Source organism: Pyxicephalus adspersus, chromosome 12, assembly GCF_032062135.1.
Source record: "Pyxicephalus adspersus chromosome 12, UCB_Pads_2.0, whole genome shotgun sequence".
NCBI lineage: Eukaryota > Metazoa > Chordata > Amphibia > Anura > Pyxicephalidae > Pyxicephalus > Pyxicephalus adspersus.
Genome location: NC_092869.1, coordinates 21033896 through 21055689, shown reverse-complemented (window position 1 = coordinate 21055689; position 21794 = coordinate 21033896). Strand labels below are relative to the sequence as shown.

Here is a 21794-nt window from a genome sequence, read left to right as displayed (position 1 = left end):
TGTGAATATGTAGGTATGGCTTCATAGAAATCTTTGAATTTTTTTCGTCATATTTAAAACAGCAAACAAACAATATATTTATTCAAATGTTGCATACAAGATCAGTGCTGGCAATGCAATAGGGTATAGGGCACTACATGAATTCCCAAAACCGAATTTTCAGTGGCATTAGTCAGATGTATACCTAAAAATTAACTGACCTAATATCCCAGACTCCCCTCCTTCCTCATGGAAACTTACCTCTTCTACATTAACTGTTCAAAGTCACGCATTCCATCAATCCACATCTGATTTCATGGGGTGAACTAGATCAGAGAACTAGAAAACCTTTTTAGTTAATAATTCAACCAATTTAGCAAGAGATATAATGGTTTATAATAGAAAAAGTAAATTATTATTATTATTATTATTATTATTATAAAAGAGGATTTATATAGCGCCAACATGTTACGCGGCGCTGTACATTAAATAGGGGTTGCAAATGACAGACGAATATAGACAGTGACACAGGACGAGGATAGGACCCTGTCCTGAAGAGCCTGTAAATACACTCTTGTCTTCAGAAGCTGCTGTTGCCAACTTTGCCATAAATCACTTATTATAGGTTCTTTGCCTAACTGCTCATTAGTCCCTTACTTTTAAAATTTTTTACATTTCAAGTAAAGACAATTAGGTCATGAAGAAAACTAGGCAAATACTGAACTTCTCAAGAAGAGAGGGGGTTCCTCTACTCTAAACTTTTGAACCTAGTGTTCTATACTGCTAATAGCAGTATAATCCAGATGTCAAAATTAAGAGAACTATGTGAACTAATAATGAATGAAGGGCTTGTACAAGAAAAAAATATATTTGTATTTATTTTTCCAATTAAGAAGAACATAGTAATCAACCCTGCAAAACTGATGTTTGTAGTTGCAAATGACTGTACTTGTGTTTTGCTTACAGGACGTTACCCCTATGCTCACTGTGGTTGTAGTTCCCAGGCTTCCACGCGGGGCTGTAGTGGAATGGCATGTCTTGGCTTCTGTAAGCGATCCTGTTGACCAGAAAAATTTCTCAGCATCCATTCAAAGATCAGGCTACCAGGCTAGGCTTAACGGCTCTATATCCAGCTGTAAGACATGTGCCTCCCTAGTACTGTCAGTCTCTGCTTCTACTCCTCAAGAACCTGGGTTACATTTGTGCCATGTCAACAGTCTTGTGAGAGATGTGCTCCAGAAAGCTTCCTTAGAACTCACTTCACTCAGTCTTATACCAGTGTGCTGCAGGACTTTTTATAGAAGTAATAATTTAGGACTACAAAGTCTCCATGAAGGTGAGTCACAGTCATTTGCTACTTGGTAGTAGACTGGTTTTAAGGGATCAGTGCAAACAAAAATTGTTATCTGCCATGCTTGACTTAAGCATTAAATGACCTTTAACCTAAACAAATAATTATTCTATAGATAAAGGATGGTCTAGTGCCACTGTGAAGGCCCAGAACTAAAAATCTTCAGTCAGTGATTACTACTTCCTCTAGTTTGCTTGATCGAAGTTGTAGTGCATGTGTTTTTTTATAGCTTGGTATACACAAGATCTAAAGCTACGTACACACATCCAATGGTTCTCGCCCGATAATCAGCTCAGGGATGATATTGGACAAGAATCTGGCGTGTGTACAGCGCCCACCATCTATTGTCCGAACGACCGTCCTGGCAGGTCCATGGACGACGAACGATGGTAATGCAAGGGAAGGGGGAGAGCGCGCAGAAGGGGTGCTGCTCTGTCGCTCTCCCCCTCCCCTCTCCATAGAGCAGAACGGTGCTGTATGTACAGCACTCGTTCATGCATCGTGCAGTCCTTAGTCTTTGGAAAGGGTCCTGAAAGATCCTTTCCAACTACTATAATTGCATGTGTGTAAGCGGTCTAATACCCACAAAAAGGGGTACAGTCAGATGAGTTTTCACAATTTGGGTGTCAGGCTTCAGTAACCAATGAAAATGTCTGCTGCAGAGTGTGCCTTGAACACTTACCAGATGTGCAGTGTTTTAGTACAGTGTTTTTGATTTCTGCTTTACCCACCTCCCTTTAACCTGACTTGATTATACTTTCAAGAGAATGGTACACAGTACCTGGGTCAACACAAATTCCTAATGGTCCATAAGAGATTACAATCCAGAAAAATCTAACAGAGTTGAACATTTTAAGTATTTAATTATACATTAAAGTGTATGTGATGCAATTCCTGATTTACTTTTTTGTAAAGAGCAAAAGATAGGTCTTAAGCTACGTACACACTTCCAATTATTATCGTTGGTAAAGGAACGACGAACGATCCTGCACGATATCTGCGACCGATCGTATATCACCGATCCTGTACATACAGATAACGACACGATCGTTCGCAGATATTGTACACACGATGGATGCGATCGTTTGAACGATACAGGAAGTGACGTGCACCACAGGAAGTGAGCGAACGTTCGTTCACCGCGCATGCTCAGACCATGGACGATCAATGAACGACCGTACACACGATAGATGGTCAACGATCGTCGTCCAATCCGATCCGCCGGTCCGGTCGTTCATTTCCAACGACTATCCTCGTTCGTCGGCGTCGTTGGTTACTTTTTTTACGAACGATTTTTGCCCAATCGATCGTTCGTTCGTCGTTCATTTCCAACGATAAAAATTGGAAGTGTGTACGCAGCTTTAGTCATGTGCTGACTTGATATTTAGTGCTGCTGATAGCAAGAGGTTGTTCTTCCCATTTATACTGGTAAAACTTTATTTCATTTAATGTGTGATGAACAGATCAGTACCTGTTTTGGTTTGCATAAAGTTTGTATAAAATCAAACCAGATGTCAATTTATATCAAAATACCTGGATTACTAAATAACTGCTATGGAAATGAGCTCATACTTTTCTTTGTCCTACTTTGTTGACAATCAAATTACTATTTTACAAACTTCAATAGTAACATGATTGTCTAGTCCCTGCCTGGCCGATTAAGGTGTGGATGCTGTGTGTATTTTATGCTGATGTCACCCTCTTGGTGCCAGCATGGGAAGCCTTTTATAAAGACAAGAGAAGACCTGTGAATGGGTGTGATATCATTAACAGGGCTTTCAGCAGCAGCTCATATCAACTTCAAGAAGAATGCTAATTAGTGTCTGCCTGCTAATGAGGTGCCTTGCTTACTTACATTTCTGATGAAAGGCAGTGTTATTATAGTAGGAAACATTTTTAATTTATTTTGTTTACAGCTGGAAGGCAGATCATTTCCAGTATATAAAGAACATGGTAGTTTTAACAGGGTCCACATCCTCTATATCTAGTTGCTTGTTTAATGCTATGGTACACTGAAGTTATTTCTGTAAGTCAACTCATCATGGTGTATCAAACCTATGCAGTTCTTGCTCTGCAAATTAAATTGTGTTTAGGTTTCCTATATCCCAAAGGATCTGGATACATGAAGTATGACTTATAAATGCAATGACTTTGTAATGACAATTTTTTTTTTATACCTTAAGCAAATGAGTGCAAAAAATTCAAGATTGTTTGTATGCTGTCCATGTAATTTTACATGTTGGCAGGGTTAGGTAAAATTATCAATGTTCCTACATAAGTGTTCCCTGTAATCCCTTAAAATTACTGTTCAAATTTTTGATGTTTCTTTCAAGCCTTTTATCACAAAGCAAACTAACAAATAAAAATGAAAATAGATTAGGGCATAGGTTAAGTAAATAAGTAAAAAAAAAAACCTGTAGAAAAATGATTGTGCTGGAGGTTCTGATCCTGCAGTGGGAAGTGAATATCCCAAACCACCTAAATAATGTTCAGTGTAAAATCAATGGTGAGAATGAGTGCAATGATCAAAACCACCAAATGCTTTGGTGGCTGTTTGCCATTTTATCAATACATAACTAGGCAGCAGTAGTATTATGTAAAATTGCTGTCAAATTTATATTGTAATTTTCCTTTCTGAACTATTCACATGTCATCCACTTAATGGGTTTAGCCCAGTCTCCTGGCATATACCATAAGACTAAAGTTTGTTATTAAACGTTGGATGCCCCTGCAGAGTCGCATTCTATTTTTAGAGGTACTCATGCATAGGTAAGCCATGTGTAATGCTTAAGTGCTGTGTATTTTATAAAAAAAAATACATTTCTTGATATTTGCATGGCATCACACTAACAGAAAATAACTAGCCATTTTAACTTCATTAGCTGAAGTGGAAGACCAAAATGCTAGAGTTATAAGCAGGGCTGTGGAGTCGGTAGATAAATCCTTTGACTCTGACTCTCCAACTCCTCAGTTTCTGGTACCCCCGACTCCGACTTCTCTGTATTTACAGGGTTTCTCATTTTGTCTTCACACTTTTGCATTCAAACTTCAGAAAAAAATTAGACCCCCTAATTATTCATAAATCAATAAATGTATTATACAATTAAATATAACACAATATTTTTACCATAAAAAGTAAAAGTTTTCCCAGAAAACATTAATACAAATATATGAAAATTGATAATTTATCAATTATTATGTTTTTTACTTCATATAATTTTAAACATAAATATGTTTATTTCAGGGACTTATTCTAAGTTTTAAGATAACAATATTCATCTTTTTATCTTCAAAGTTATTAGCTTTATATTTAGTAATGCACTTACCCTTATGGCCAGAGAATTAAGTAATGCAGAACGTCAAAGAGTGGTAGACAGTTATCTGAATGGAAGTGATGCCTCCCAGATAGCAATGGTTTTGGGTTGTAATCCTACAACTATAACCAAAATTTTAAAGACCTATGAAAAGGAGCAATGATTCCCACTCTCTTCAAGAAAGGCTTAGCTATGCTAACAAAATCCTTGATCTCATTGCAAAAGAAGATGGAAAAAGCATCTACTTTCTTGATGAAGTAGGTTTTAACATCTCAATGAGAACCAAAAGGGGACAATCTCCTATTGGGCAAAGGGCGGTGCATGTTGTGGTTGAAGTGCGTTTCAGAAATTATTCTTTTTTTTGTGAGGAATAAAAATGAGACCCTTAAGTCACAAGCACGAGCATTTAATCAAGAAGCATTCCTCAATTCTATTGATGAGGTTTTGAATGTTTTTAGTGAAAAGAGTGTTTAGCATGCCATCTTAATTAAGGATAATGTCTCCTTTCATAAAACTAGCCAGGTAAAGAGCTTGGTTGAAAGTAAGGGACACCAACTCGTGGAGGCATAGGAAACTGAAACTGTAGGTGCAAGTGGGGGACACTTGTGGCTAAACCTTTTTAAAATGTAATTAGTATGGCATTATGAGAACATAAATCTCTACCTAGCAAAGTTTGCTGCCTGCTCTGTTACACATATCTGTCTGCATTTTACCTCAAACCCCAATTTCTCCAGAAAATAAGAGGTGCAGGGAAACAAAAATATAGGTGGAAGTGGGAGACACGTGTGGCGATCACCTTTCATCACCATGGCATTATTACAACATTAAACTGTCCATGAAAATGCACTTCCTTGTTACACAGGACTGTAACCTTCCTTTGGTTTCTTACACCTCCCCATTCCCCAATTGAAGTTCAGAATGTTAGATAACTGGACAGGAATGTGTAACAGGGCAGGGAAGCCCATTTTGATGGGCAGAGTGTTTTATGGTCTAATGATGCTGTAGTAATGAGATTGTAGGGGGAGAATGTGCCCGACACTTGCACCTATATTTTCAGTTTTATACCCCCCATCCTCAGAGAAATTGGTGTACAAAGAAGAGAAGCAGACAGTAGTTTCATAGGTATAGATTTATGACAGGTAGGTATATATTTAGAATGCTCCTTGCAATGTTAGTGGCTCCGGGGTCCCCAATTTGCACTTTCAATTTAGGACTCGTCGTAGCACTTTCCTCTGAAACAGCAACCCCAAAGTTCAATTTTCATAACTTTTTACATTTGTAACCCCCATATCTTAAAATTCTTTAAAGCTGGGGGGCTGAAATTGTAGTAACTAGTATCTATGAGGGTCCCCTGTACACCCTGAAAATTACAAGTTATTGTGACATACAGTTTAGGAGATATGGAGGCTTGTACACACAGAGCTGTGAGGATGCAGAATTCACACGCAGAGCTGGAGGTGGATACATGTCACAGACAGAAATCCCAGCTCGTGCTATGAGATGGGGGCGGGGCTGCCTGTGTCTCCTTCACATGAAGGCTGAACTGTGTGTGCTCACCTCTCATCGGCAGCAGCAATCCTCTGAACGGATGACACAGAGCACAGATGGCACAGAGCAGCCTGGGATCTGTGCATGCGAGGATGAGAGCTGGGCGGGGTATTCAAAACAGCCGGGCGGAGCAACCGGCTAAAAACCTCTGGGGAGAACTATGACTAAGTAGGCATATAGCTGGAGATATAGGCATTTAAATGAAAAGTATGCACATATGCATGCTAAAATAAGAGAATTATGTCTCAAAATGTAAGTTCCTATACCCAAGCAAATGCATCCTATTGGATGCTAATACTTATACAGGTACTGCAAAACAACTTACAGAGATAAAAGTACTTACTAATAGGTTGTTGAAATCAATGCATATAATTCAAGATACAGGGAGACCGCCATCATCTGTGATGCATCAAGTGCATGTGGGTCGCATGGTGATACCCTCTGCCTTTTTACCTACCTCCCCCTTCCCAGTGTCAAAGCCAGCAAATGCAATATCCGGTTATACTCTGGAACGCAGCAAGCTGCTTGCGTTCCAGAGACCAGGACACAACATGGGAAGGCACGCAGTCTGCAGACCAAGATCCACAACACTAAAAACAAAGCAGGGAGAGGAGAACCATTGCACGGTGCAGCACCATAGCTAAAAATTGAGTACATCAAGGCCGATAACAGAAAAAAAAACAACCAGGGGACATATATATACTATCACATATTGAATAGAAACAAAAGAAGAGGGGATATTGGTTTGCACACTGCTTCTCCCATGTTGAATACCATAACAGTGCAAGTGATTAGACAATTATTATTTTTTTTTTTTATTGTTTTGACATTATTATGCATTCTTTAAACATTCAATTAATTTATTCCATATGGTAAACATTTCACAGTTATATTACGCTTCAAAATGTAAAAAAAGAGGGGGGGAAAAAGAAGGGGGAGAGAGGAAAGGAGGGGGAAAAAAGGGAAAGGGGAGGGAAGCAGGCCAGGAGTGGGAAAGGGAAAAAGTATATGAATCATCCTTTTCCAACAAAGTTCAAAGGAAAGATTTGAAACCAGAGGTATCATTAAGTCCAGGAAAATAATTAGATTTTAATTCGAAAATCCATCTCATTTCCGCTTGTAACAGCCACCTATCCAGGTCACCACCTCTAGAATCTATCGTTATTTTTTGTAAGGCTATGAATCTTATGGAGTTGGTGTTAAAATTGTGATGCAGACCTATGTGGCGACTGAGCAGTGTTGTAATTTTACCATTGCTATCTAAATAAATATGCTCCTATATTCTTCTGCAGAATTGCCACTTAGTTTTGTTAACATAGTATCTGCCACAAGTACAAAAGGCTGGATAAATTATACCGGCCGTAGTACAGTCAACCGATTCTTTCAGCCTTGGGGTGGCCTGACATAGTGACTGTCCCAAGAAGGAGGTGTCCCCTGGATCATAGGTCCATTAACATTGTTTACAAGCGTTACATCTAAATGTGCCAATATTTGAGTCCACTCGATTCCTATATTTCTGGAAATGGAATTTCTTGGGACAGCCACCATCTCAGGCCACCCCAAGGCTGAAAGAATCAGTTAATCTTTTAAATTATGTTGTTTTAAATGTTGCAAGCAACATGTAAGATAAATGTCATAAACGTGTCTTTTGGACAGCTGCCTGCAGCTCACCCACATACTACAACTAAAATGCTCCATACAAGAAGACAACACTTTATCTTCCCCTGCTGAATCACTGTCATTTACTTCTACTAAGATAGACAGAGATGTCATAACCATTGTGCATATGAAAGTCCTGGAATAAACATTTCAAGCTTCTATCACACCGTTCAATCTGAAGGCGGCTCCGGTAGTTCCTAACACCCCCCTGGTCGATCTGCCGGCAACCTGCGGCTCCGGAGCCACGGGTTGCCAGCCGGCATTAGGCTGGATCGGCCAGGGGGCGTTAGGCCGGAACAAACTACCAGCTAGGCCATATCTGGCCTAAAGGCCAAAGTTTGCCAACCCCTGCTCTAGGGGATGATAGTAAGGTGACTGCTACCTAGTGCTACCAAATTCACATCCCAACTCATGTTGAGGTTCTGCCTTCAAAAACTAAATTGGTATAAAACAAAATTGTCCTGAACTTTAAAAGATGACTGTCATGGCCGAAAGACTCTGAAAATAGCCTGAAAATGTGAACGAGAAGAATATAGGTGGAATGAAATATTGTGCATGAATTGCTGCAGGCCAAATCGCTGCAGGCCCAACAAGGGAAAAAGATTGTCTACCTGGAGGAGAACACTAGAGAATCCATAAAGCAGAGCTATCACCACATACTATTATTATTAATATTACACTACTGTGTTATTCACTGTTTTCTTTGCTGGAGACTCTGACTTGAGTAAGCAAAGCCCTGCTTTTCCCCTCAGGGACACATTTGCCTCCACACAGAGACACAATGTAGAACAAGGCATAGTAAGCTAGTAATGAGGGAAAGATCAGCTACTGGGAACCCCCTGGTTATACTGCTGACCAAACTTTTGCTGTGTCTGCCTTTTTTGGGCAAATGCTCCTGTGATCAGTCCCTTTATTAAACAACTCTTTGCATATAGTACAAACTGTAAAGCTGCTACAGAAATATAAAACAGTCATGTGCAGCCAATGTATCAGCATATACCACTCTAATTGCCAAACTGCCAGCACGGCAGGCTAGCTTTCGATTTCCCTTCACCAGGCTGGTAATTTCATATCCAAATGCCTCTAATTCAAAGCAGACCTATACATATAAAATGAAAAATTACAAGCAGGCAGGATCTTTATTGCAGAAGGCAATGTTCTTCTGTATTAGAATAAATGTACCTGCCTGTTCACAACCTTTTCTAAAATGTTTTTCTGCCAAGTATCCTGGCATACCCTCGGCTGCTGGGAATGAATTAACTGATCGGTGGTATTATGTCATTCTGGCCTGGTCAATCAAAATGGCAGAAAACTTGAACCCTGAAAGAGGAGCAGGTGAAGACAGCAACCCTGGTGCTGGAGTGAGGATAAGTAAATGTAAAAATTGCAAAGAGGCAGGTAATCTTTTATTTTATTACAAAAGGGATGTCTGCCTGCCCTATTGGTTATAAAGAGCCTGCCTGCTCTCAATTTTTTTTAGTTCTACTTTATGGGGCCTCAGATGAAAAACCTAAGAACCTTTTTAAATTTTTACAGTTGTCATTGTATGAAAAGGATTTCTTTGAGTTGGTATATTTGTTTTTTGATTTTGTTTTTTTTTTTTTTTTGATTGCATCATTGTTTTTTTTCTTTGGTAATCATTTTAATTTCTATCAATTGAGTAAAAAGTGAAAATAGAAAACAAATAAGGTGAAAAATTCACTGAATTGGCTCATTAAAATAGGGTTCTGGTTTACACAAGAATGTCTCTTACAGTGCACAGGCTTAGCTCCCCCTCCTTGCCCCTCTCTCTGGTACAGCTGGGATACTTGTAATGAACGACTCCTTGATTTAATAAAGGCCAATTATTGCTGCTGTTTATCCGCTCATTTGAAACATTTTGGGATTCAGCAAATTGCAATGCTCCCGGCCTTTCCAATTTCAAGAGCTGCTAATATCCCCATCAGGCCCTGAATTAATAAAGCACAACAAAAAAATTCTCATTCTAAGGAGATTATCATTACACAGCAAGTCTCTCCTGGTTCCCTGGCAGTGTGGAAGTTACATAGAGAGGATTCATTGAGGTTGCAGAGCATTGTCTCCTGACAAAACATAATCCTTCAGTACCTTCTGTAGCAGGAGGCTTCTCCTGTGCCGTGCCTTCATTGTGGTGTGAGCTATTTTCTAAGCATTAAGGCTCTGCAAATGCTTTGCTGGTCCCCAATGCATAGAGGAATCCACAGATATATAATAAAAGTTTAACACAAATGGCTAAATAACAATTTTTTTAGAACAATTGTTTTGTCCTAGACCAAGAAATTAGTACTTTTATGTTATTCCGCGCTGTTACAATAATATTCTGGTGATATTTGCATATAGTCCGCAAATATAAAGTATTAGAGATTTTTATTCATTAGTGGCCTCCTGTGGTGTCTTAGAATATCAAGATAAATATTCAGTGGGTCTGAGAGTAAGCTTGTATGTGTGAAAACACATATGTATGTATTTATATAAATGTGTACACACACACACACACACACACACCCTCTACTTTTTAAACCAATTTGTCTCTTTTACAGATTTGCTGGCGATTCTGAAGGAAGTGTGGGGGGAGAATGCACCCTGCCTTGTACTGGTACCTGTAATAGACCTGCTCAGTTCTGAACTCCTGAATATCTCCATCTGGCTCAGTTGTTAATCCATTAAAGAGACCAAATGAACAATCTGTGCACTTTGGCCTAATAGTAGGATGTTTTACAAATCTGTACAGAATAGGATATTTTACATAATTACATTTCATTTTTACTTTTAGTTTGTATTTGTTATATATATATATATATATATATATATATATAAAAAGCTGGAATATTTTCTATTAAACCAAAACTGTTATTTCAAACAAATGTTATTTTTTTAAACTGTTCTTATTTATATTCCCTGTATAAAATAAAACTTTGGGATTAGAAAGGTGTTTGTCAGTATATACATAGCAATCCAGCTCCCTATCAGTGCAAATTATTATCAGCTGGGTTTGTCCTAATTGATGGCCTATAAATATCACAGATAAGAAGCCTCTCATGGTGGGTAAAAGCAAAGGGCTTGTGCAAGAGCTCCTCAACCTTATTGTTGTAAAAATAATTGTACTGGGACATTCTTGATAAGAATCTTCTGCCATCTACCACAATGCTGAGATGAAACATGAGTGGACATTTGAGCAAGACAATGATCCCAAACACATAGCCAAGAGAACAAATAATCAAATAATCTCAGAAAAAGAAATTAAAACTGATAGAATGCCCCAGTCATTCACCCGACTTGAAAATCTATAGAAAGAACTGAAGATAATTTTTTTCTTTACTGAGAAAAACGTTGATTGTTCAATTCTTTTTTGCCCCGCTAAACCTCGTAAATTGCTTTCCCTTGTAGTAGGGAACCACTCCTAAATACCATGCCAGGCATTAGTGTTTTATTCAAGATTTGGTTTGAAAATATTTGTAATATATGATCCATGTTCTCCCAAAAATTACTTTTTTTTAAACTGGCTGGGAAGAAGCTGTGGGTGGTCATAGGAAACCAGTAACCCCATTATCAGCCATCTACTGCCTCCCTATACTTTGTTTCAACTGTCTAATGTCCACCTCCATAATATGTCCCACTTTTTTTGTCCATTGCCCCTGTACTTGCCCCTGGCGCCAAAAACAGCTGGGTGATTACTGAAAAGTGCTGGGTTGTGGGCCTAGCTAAAAGTGGCCAGGGAGAACACTGACAATGCAGGGTACTAGAAAAATTGTATTTTTCAATGTTCAACATATATTAGCAATACAAAAATAACAACTTTACCACTGGTATTTAGATGCTAAAATTGTTTATTGTTCTTTATCTAATTTAAATAAAAATTCACTAATAGTTACTTCTAATTTACTGTTAGGATAAGAATGTCAGTGCCACCTTTTTGTGTGCCACCCTATTCTTTGGTTTACTTTTGCCAGAAGAATGCAGGGTCCAACTTCACCATGTGCTTATGTGTTCAGTGACTTATTGGGTAGTAAAAGCAGAATGAGGAACTTGAAAATTAACTTGAATGAAAAACACATGGCCCTCTTATTTCTGTCCTGAAAAATTCAAGTGTATTACAGTTATAGTTTGTTTTAACGTGACTGCATGTCACCAATTGGCCACAAGAAGGCAGTGGAAAACACTATGTCTTGAAATTGTACCGGAAATACAGCTGGTGAATGCAACTATTATATTTAATGCAGGTTAAAAAAAACCCTGCAGACTTGTAAACTGAGTATCTTGCAAGATAAGGGAGATTAGGTATTTGTTAGTCTGTGTAAATAGAAAGACAGGAGCTGCTACTGTTGGATTGGTTATTTTTTAGGATTGCACTAAAAGGTTGCTATTTTTTATCACTTACTGTCTTATTGATCTAAAATATGTATAGCAGATGTTTTGTTTTTTGTTTGTTCTGGGTTGTTACCATTCTGAAACCTAAAACATGCACCTTTTAAAACAAATCAGCAATGGCAACTCACCACAGTTTGTCCTGACAGCTTTTCTTTTGAAAATGTAGGGGTAATAATAATATAATAGCTGCAATAAAACGATACATGTGGGCAAGTAAAAGGAACACTAACCTCACTTTTCTAATCTATATATATATATATATATATATATATATATATATATATATATATATATATATATATAAAATTGGATGTACAGTGAGGGAAAGAAGTATTTGATCCCTTGCTGATTTTGTAAATTTGCCCTCTGACAAAGAAATAACCACTCTGTAATTGTAATGGTAGGTTTATTGTAGGTGTGAGAGATAGAATAACAACAAAAGAACCCTCAAAAACCCAGTGCTCAAAAGTCAGAGCTTGATGTGCATTGTAATGCGTGAAATAAGTATTTATAAGACCTTCATGTGCTTCTTTTTGAGCCACTCCTTTGTTGCCTTGGCTGTGTGTTTTGGGTCATTGTCATGCTGGAATACCCATCCAGGACCAATTTTCAATGCCCTGGCTGAGGGAAGGAGGTGCTCACCCAAGATTTGACGGTACATGGCCCAGCCCATTGGCCCCTTTGATGCGGTGAAGGTGTTCTGTCCCCTTAGCAGAAAAACACCCCCAAAGCATAATGTGTCCATCTCCATTTGAAGGTGGGATGGTGTTCTTGGGGTCATAGTTGATGCCAAAGAGCTTAATTTTAGTCTCATCTGACCACAACACTTTCAGCCAGTTCTCCTCTGGATCATTCAGATGTTCATTGGCAAACCGCAGATGGGCCTGTACATGTGCGGTCTTGAGCAGGGGGACCTTGCGGGCTCTGCAAGATTTGTGTTACCAATTGTTTTCTTAGTGACTATGGTCCCAGCTGCCCTGAGATCATTGACAAGTTTCCCCCGTGTAGTTCTGGGCTGCTTCATCACCGTTCCCATGATCTTGCATGGAGCCCCAGACCGAGGGAGATTAAAAGTTATTTTGTGTTTCTATTTGCAAAATATCGCGCCAACTGTTCTCATCTTCTCACCAAGCTGCTTGTCTTGTAGCCCAGTCCAGCCTTGTGTAGGTCTACAATCTTGTCCCTGACATCCTTAGACAGCTGTTTGGTCTTGGCCATGGTGGCTAGTTTGGAATCTGATTGATTGATTGCTTCTGTGAACAGGTGTCTTTTATACAGGTACTGTAACAAGCTTGGATTAGGAGAACTCCCTTACAGAGGGTGCTCCTAATCTCAGCTTGTTACCTGCATACAGGGAAGACACCCTTGAAGCCTGAAATCTTGCTGGTTGATGGGGGATCAAATTCTTATTTCACGCATTACAATGCACATCAAGCTCTGACTTTTGAGCACTGGGTTTTTGAGGGTTCTTTTGTTGGTATTCTGTCTCTCACAGCTACAATAAACCTACCATTACAATTAGAGACTGGTAATCTCTTTGTCAGAGGGCAAACGTACAAAATCAGCAGGGATCAAGTACTTCTTTCCCTCACTGTATGTATGTATGTTCCACCATCACTCAAAAACGCATGGAGACATTTCAACTAAACTTGCCATACATATAACAGACTCATGTGATTGCACCATCTTTGTACAGCATTGTGCTATATGTCAGAGCTACAGTATATTTGGATGTATGTGTGTATGTCATCACTAGGAAACGCATGGGGACATTTCAACCAAACTTGCTAGACATTTCACTCATTTGAGTGCACCACTTATTTTTGTACAGCCCTGTGGTATATGTTAGAGGTATATTTGCATGTATGTGTGTATGTATTGCTCAGTAACAGTGTGCATTTTGCTTATATTTTTACTTACTTTTTTTTGGAGTCCTTTACAAATTTCTGGCCTGTAATAATGCCATTAAGAAAATGTAAGGCAGTGGCTGAGGGCAATCAAAGGCAAAAAAAATTAAACAACACCGTAGAGAAAAAAATCACTAGCTTTATTTGATTCCTTTTCCTATATAATATAAGATTGCAATAAATAAATATCTGAGCCGGGTAATCAGCTAGTAATAATAATAAAACACCACTTCCCCTATAGGTTAACCTCCTTGCAGTTAAGCCCGACCTTCGCTCGGGCAAAAAAAATTTGCAAGGATGGTTAACCCCGAGATTTTTCACATCCTTACTTACCTGGTCCCCCTGTGCTCATCCAGCGTCCTTCTCGTTCCAGCGCCGGATGATCTCTGCAGGGAGAAGCCGTCCGGCGGAGAAAAAAAAAAACGGACGGCTTCTCCCTGCGTGCGTGATGACGTTGGCGCGTGTGCGGGAAATTCAAACTGAAACTCATTCAAACATTTTGTATTGGATTCAATACAAACTCCTGTATCCAATCCAATACAAAATAATTCAAATAATTACAAAGTATATGCCTGGTAAATTCAAACTGTCATTTTGTATTGGATTGGATACAAACTTGCGTATCCAATCCAATACAAAAAATAAAAAAAAAATAAAATAAAAGTAAATAACTTGGAAATTCAAATTTATATTTTGTATGTGATTGGATACAAACTTGCATATCCAATCCAATACAAAATAATTCAAATAATTACAAAGTATATACCTGGTAAATTCAAACGCTCATTTTGTATTGGATTGGATACAAACTCCCGTATCCAATCAAATACAAAATAATTCAAAACAAACTCCAATAAATACACAATCAAAGTTTTAAAAATTGCCACACTAGGGAGGTGTTTTAGAATAATATAGTACTTTAAAATATACAGAGTTATTGCTTTTTCAGTATTTTCAGTATTTTTGATTTGTTTACATTGCTGATTTTTGTGTTTTTCCTTTAATTTTATTAAAAGTAATTTTTTTTTTTACATGATTGTGTGTTTCAAACATTTTTTATATTCATATTATCTACTAGAACCCCTGTTCGGACATATTTCTGTAAGTTACAGGTCTACAATTTAAAAAAAAATTTCATGAAAAACAGTGGATCACTTTTGGTACAGAAATCTAGACCTCAGTGTAACGCTCAGGTGGTTAATATATGTAGTTAGTGGGTGACCTCCAGTGGCAGAAAAATATACAACAGCTTGTGTTGTATATTCATAAGCTTTGTATAAAGATGTTTATTTACACATAGGTCTCTATTTTTAAAACAGGGAATCTGACATTCCCTTGTGAGTTGCACATAGGAATGAATGGAAGATAGGGCTCTGTCTTAGACAAATGGTAATTTGATGGCCTCCCTTTCTCCTACTATATTTTATATTTCCTCTTCTCAATCTTTTGTTCACCTCCACTTCTTTTTTTATTTGTTTTTATCATTTCTTTCTTCTACTCCTCTATCGTCTTATTTCTACTTGTCTTTCCTACATCACAAGTTGGTGTTTTTTTATACTCTCTATCCATTATATCTTTATCTTTTTTTCCTCTCTCCTTTTTGAAAAGTTAAAAAAAAGCTTGGAGCAAACGAGTGGATTGTTTGGAATTGTACATGGAGCTAATGACAACCTTTATAGGTCCAGACATTTATTCAGATGTTCATCTTAACTGTGGCTATGGGTGGTGGGGTATGAGCTAAAGTTGCCAGACCTCCCAAGTTACCCCATCTCTGTGTGGCTTGGTCCCCCCACATGCTTTTTTCCCTTATACTTTTTTTTTTTTTTTTTAAGATGTAGTGCATTAGGTATTTTTATTTTTCAACTTAGCTGGCATAGGGCATGTGGTTTCTAGAGGCCGACTGGGCCTTTTTCTTTTCTTTTTTACCTGCTTATGGGGGTTCAGTGTTTTCTGGGGGAGGGAAGACCTGTTTTCCTGAAGTACATTTTTGATTGAGCTATTTTGAGAATCTGCCATTGTTATAGAAATTGTTTTTAATATTTGATATAGGGGGTGTGTGTTATGCCACTATTGTAATACCTTGGTTGTTCTAATGTTAGTGGAAGATGTCCCTGTGCTTCTCTTCTCTTTCATTCTGTACCTCTTGTGCTTTTGTTGACTGTATTTTATCATGGTCCCTATCTTGCCCACTTTTCATATAAATCAAGTAAATAAAAAAAAGGATTTGGCATACCCAGATTGTAGGACAACCAGTCCATTTTTTCAGTACATTCCTGCGTCTTTTAACAAAATTATATTCAATATTAAGACATAAAACAATAATAAAAATAGCCAGAAAACACAAAAGTGAAGAGCTTCCTCATATCGGTGGGCAGTCGAAGTGGCAGATCTAACAACCTCTAGATCAGGGGTCCTCAACTGCAGCCTTTGAGGACAAAATAGAGGCTGGATTTTTAAAAGAAACCATCTAACTCTTTGCAATCCATATTGTATATTACTGATTTACTGCTGTCTGATGGAGAAATACTACAAATGGGTGTGGATCTTGTTCCTTGAGGACTGAAGGGAGCTGTCAAATGACCAAGATGCATAGCTAATATATTGGTTTTACTTATGTGTCATTCCGAGGGCTGCCACTAGATGGTGCTAATAGTTCATACAGTGTTTTCAATACAAGACCCATAGAGACCTCTGCACTCCCCACTTGCTCGTGTATAAGGAGCCCACCATGGATCATCCATCCAAGGATCACTTCACTCTGGAGATAGCATTGATGTTGGGGGATAAACAGATAGATCAACCATGGTGGGTGCATAAACACATTGCTGAGTCCTGAAAAGGTAGCATTAGTTAAAAATAGAATAAATATTTTTATTACATGGTGTGGTGTCCCTATTTGCAGGGGTGTCTTATTCTTTACAGAAATGAGTAAAGGGTACATAGTACTTCTGAACTGATTTCCCAGGGTGGACGATAGACGGAACACATTTCCCCGATGACAGAACAGATTGTCTTCCATCCCTCATGCAGTAACTCTCCGACAGGGGGCGCGTACTAAGAATGGGAATTGCGGCAAATCAAAGATGGTTGCTGGTGCTTCGGGCGCACTTCAATGACGTCAGCTGATTGACATTCTGACTCCTGACATTTCATACAGGCAGAAGGCTTCCGGGTACAGATTGTTGTTGCTGTCCTTACCTTAGCACAAAGCACACGAATACCTGGAATGGTTTCTGGACAGCCTGCAGGGTCCCTCAATAGAGCGGTGTAGCCGGAAGGCAGCAGCTTTGTGACAGAGCCTACAGCTGAGGAGAATTCCAGATTACAAGGAGAGCCGTACAACAAGCCAAGCTTACCCCTCTAGTGTCATGTAAAGCCAAGCAAGCTGCCCTTGTATTACAATTTGTTCCAAGAAAATGCTGAAATCCCAGCAGAGCAGGGCTGTGAAGAAAGCACCAAGGAGGAGACCATACAGCTGTGATGCTTGTCCCAAGCAGTTTGAAACCCCTTCTAAGCTGGCAAGGCATTACCTAACCCACACTGGCCAAAAGCCCTTCCAGTGCCAGGACTGCAGGAAGACATTCCGCCAGTTGGTGCACCTAGAAAGACATATGATGACCCACACTCTACAATTTCAATGTAGTATCTGTCATCGACACTTTAAAAATGCAGATACTTTTTCCAAGCACCAACTGCTTCATATTGAGGGGGCCAGGCTGAAAGTAAAAGTGCCCAAAAAGCCCGTGGGTCCCCGTAGGAGGAGATGCCTATCTTTGCCATTGTATTGTTTTGGGTGCCAGAGAACATTTGAAAGCGAAGAAAAAAGACTACTTCACCAGTGCGACTTTGTCAATGTCACTGCTAATAGGAGAGCAGAGACTCAACAATGCAGCTTGTGCAATAAAGTGTTTCCTTCCCGCTCCAAACTGGAGAGACATATAATGATCCATACTGGGCAGAAACCCTTTGCCTGTGTACTTTGTGGAAAAGCCTTCAGGCAGAAAGCCCACCTCAAAATCCACGAGCTGACCCATACTCAGGAGAAACCCTTTCAATGCACTTGGTGCTTCAAGGCCTTCAAGACGGCAGAACAACTTCTTAAGCATGAAGAAGCTCATAAATCCGTTCCTGCTGTTCATATTGATCAGCCTTCCCAAGTGAAGGAGGAGACTGATGAGGTCTTCTCTGTCTATGTTATTCCTTTCCAATGTTCTGCATGTGACCAGTGCTTTGATAGCCAAGAAATCCTGGACAGTCATGTGTGTGGGGAAATGAACACACAGGTAACAGTCAGTCTCCCCATAAAGAGTTGTGGCAGGGTAGCCGGGAAACAAATTAAAAGACAAGGTATTTATTCGGACCCTACGGTAATTGTCCCTCAGGTAAGATATTTTGATGACTCGGAATCATCTGAGAGACCACTAAAAGCTGAATATCTGGAGGAAACAGAACACAGTGACCCAAATGCACTAGAATACCAGCTATTTCCTCTCCCCAGAGATATTTTGCAACCTCTTCCACAACAAAAAGTGAAACCTAGAAAATACTTTGGACAGTCTCCTTTGCTTTTTGGAAGACACTTAAGGAACCAGTATTTAAATATTAAAGATATTAGAATGGTGGGTAACAGAGATACTAGGAACACCTTTCATCAGTTTTTTCAGCAGACACAAGGTATTATACTGCCAAGGCACAAAGTAAGGCGGTGTGACCAATGTGAGAAAACTTTCCCTTCTATGTCAAAGCTACGTAGACACTACCTCATCCATACTGGACAGAAGCCCTTTTCTTGCACTGAGTGTGGAAGGAATTTTCGTCAATCTGCCCACCTAAAGCGACACCAAGTGACTCACACAGAGAAAGACCACCCATACGGGTCACAAATTGCTTTGGGTGATTATCATTCTTCATTTAATCAGTGGCAAGAAAACTCAAGTTACCAGATACACCAGCACTCTTGTAAGCCCATAGAAAACAGCCAAGACTTTAGTGATATGACTTTTGTTGTCCCTGAAATAAAAGTAGAAATAGAAGCTCCTAATTTGCCTGAGGTGATTAAAAAGCCATTGGTTACTAAAAGGGCCAGGATATCTTTGCCAAGAGTACGTAATGCTAAATCCAGCCAAGAAAGGCAGCTACAGAAAATAAGGACACGAGCAGTTCAGAAGAGGTACAGATGCAGTGTGTGCTCCAAGAACTTTCTCTCACCTTCTAAGCTTGATCGCCACCACCTTACACATTCTGGCCAAAGGCCCTTTGTGTGCCAGGAGTGTGGAAAATCCTTTCGACAGGATCCTCACTTAAAACGACACATGGTTACTCACGTTAAGATGATGGAATAGGTGGTTGATCATGAAGAAAGACTTTGGGCTCCTGTAAATGTACATTTTCTAACCTGTAACAAAGTGAGCTTGTTTTCAGGTTCCCTGAGTCTATGATAATGGTTGACAGGGCAAATGACTGTGAGACTACACAAGGCATCTCAAAACTGCAAATCATCTGCTTCATTTCTTTGAAAAAATCAGTATAAAAGCCTTTTAGGCTGTGAAACACTACAAAGTGAACTTTTGTCCGTGCAAACAGGTCCTAAAACTAAAAAAAAATATCAGATTTGTTTGTTTTACAAATGTAAAAGTAGTAATTGCTTTTATTTTCAGGTCTGGATTATTTCATATTTGTTATAATATTTTATTGAATTGTGAATATTTTTGTGGATGTATTTTTCAGATAAAAATGATTTCTGATTTGAGAAGCGTGATACCAGTAAGCAGGTGTAAGATATATTGTGCAGAAAATCTTGAAAACATTAAATATGTTTTCTCTAGCTATACACTGTGAGGTTGTATTCTGTTTTGCAGGTAAAGCCTAGAATACCCTTGTGAGCAACATCAGATGAGAGCTGACCTGACTTTGTTTACATACTGTTTTGGATGCTGTGAGACAGATAACACCTAAAGAAATTCTCTTTAGTATAAATGGTTAAAAACCTTTTTTTGTTTGTGACCCATTAGAAAAATAACTTTCTGCCCTATGTACACAACAGAATGTGACATGAAAACATGCTGAAAGGTGAAGTTTTGTGTTGCTACTCAAATGGGTGTCTTAACCTGTCGTAAGAGGAATTTCAGACTTTTCTGAAAGTGCTACTTACCTGGCTTTGTGGACTCTGTGATTTCAGTACTTTGAGCCATTGACCTCCAGGTAACTACAAATATGCAGATAAGGCCCGCTCATGTTTCTGATCAAGCCTGTCACTACCAGGGGGAAAAAGAAAGTAAATGCATCTTGTGAAAGAAAAGCCAATAAGCTTCTCTGTCTGATGAACGGTAAACGTTCAGTTTTATGCAGCGTTTTATGCACCTCTGCTATTTGGGGGGCAATAGAGTCAAATTTAAAAGCATTTTCTTATAAAGAGCTAGTGGAAAATTGTGGGGATTCCCTTTAAATTACATGTTTGCTTTGATATGTCCATTTACACATGCTTATCAGCACAGCCTATTTCATTCCTGTGTACACAGGCTTTGATGGTGCCCTTTAACCCCCCTAGTGTTCTAATTCTGTCATTTTTTGATGCAAAAAGTGATCCTATTTTTTTTGCGTAGAAATTTTTGTTTATTTTGTGGGCCTGTAATTCTTAGGATTAACTCCCGGGTATAATTATTATATTTATTTATTATATTAGAATCATAAATTATAAAATAATACATAATTATAAATCATTATTATAAAAAATAATGAAATATTAGCCCAAAACAATGTAATTTATCAAAAAAAAAAAATTTTATCAAAAATTTCCTTCTGAAATTTTCCAAACAAGGGTGCAATATTATTGATAAATAATAATATAAATTATATGCAGATTTTAGAAAAAAAAATTTACTTCAATTCAGGAAGTGATCAAAAAGTCATTAAAAGGTCAGATCAAGGTCAGGGCTAATAGCGTGCAAAATGTAAATCAGGGCACTGGGCAATGATGCTTGGTGCACTACAATGTGTATTTATACCGGTACTTTTATTATATGTTTTGATGTGTTTTTACTTTAAAAAAAAAAATTTAAAAGCAGATTACTTAGTAATGTTATTTGTACACTGTTATTTGTACACTATTTCCCGCCCCCAGAATCCATCACTCCACCGCATCACCCGGAAGATGTCACACATCTTGCCGGGTGATGCGGTGGGGATGTCCCCGCCCTACTTCATTCCCCTGCTTGCATCTCCCGGAGGCTGATCTCCGGGTGATGCGAGCAGGAGAGTGAGCAGCGGGGTCATCATCCCCTACTCCCGGAGGGTGAGATCAGCCTCCGGGAGTAGGGGATGATGTCCCGGCTGCTCACTCTCCTGCTCGCATCACCCGGAGATCAGCCTCCGGGAGATGCGAGCAGGCAGTAGATCCAGGGGCTGCTGCCAGTGGGAAATCTCCGCTGGTATCACCCTCTGGATTTACTATTGGTGATCGCATCTGCAGTTAGATGCGATGCACCAAGCAGAAATCCTGCATGGTGCATCGCATCTAACTGCAGATGCGTGCATCGGGGTGGTGGGGATCTGGGCAGTATTTAAAAGCAGATTACTCCGTAATCTGCTTTTAAATTTCCCGCCCGGCCACGCCCCCCGATGTAGAAGCGCCCCGCCATCACAGCGGGATCG

General features: G+C 39.0%; 2 protein-coding genes across 2 annotated transcripts in view; both read left to right on the top strand.

Annotated features, from left to right (window-relative positions):
* The window catches only part of DPH6 (diphthamine biosynthesis 6), a gene marked incomplete in the record, with an annotated part of 53771 nt that extends 41412 nt beyond the window's left edge, over positions 1–12359 (top strand). The window contains 2 exon segments of the mRNA XM_072427879.1: positions 946–1315; positions 10410–12359. Of these exon segments, the coding sequence (XP_072283980.1) occupies positions 946–1315; positions 10410–10528 (489 nt within the window).
* Positions 12360–17290: 4931 nt separating this feature from the next.
* ZNF770 (zinc finger protein 770) lies at positions 17291–19972 on the top strand. Its single transcript, XM_072428330.1, has one exon. The coding sequence runs from the start codon at positions 17561–17563 to the stop codon at positions 19484–19486; it is 1926 nt and encodes a 641-aa protein (XP_072284431.1). The 5' UTR covers positions 17291–17560; the 3' UTR covers positions 19487–19972.
* Positions 19973–21794: the final 1822 nt, after the last annotated feature.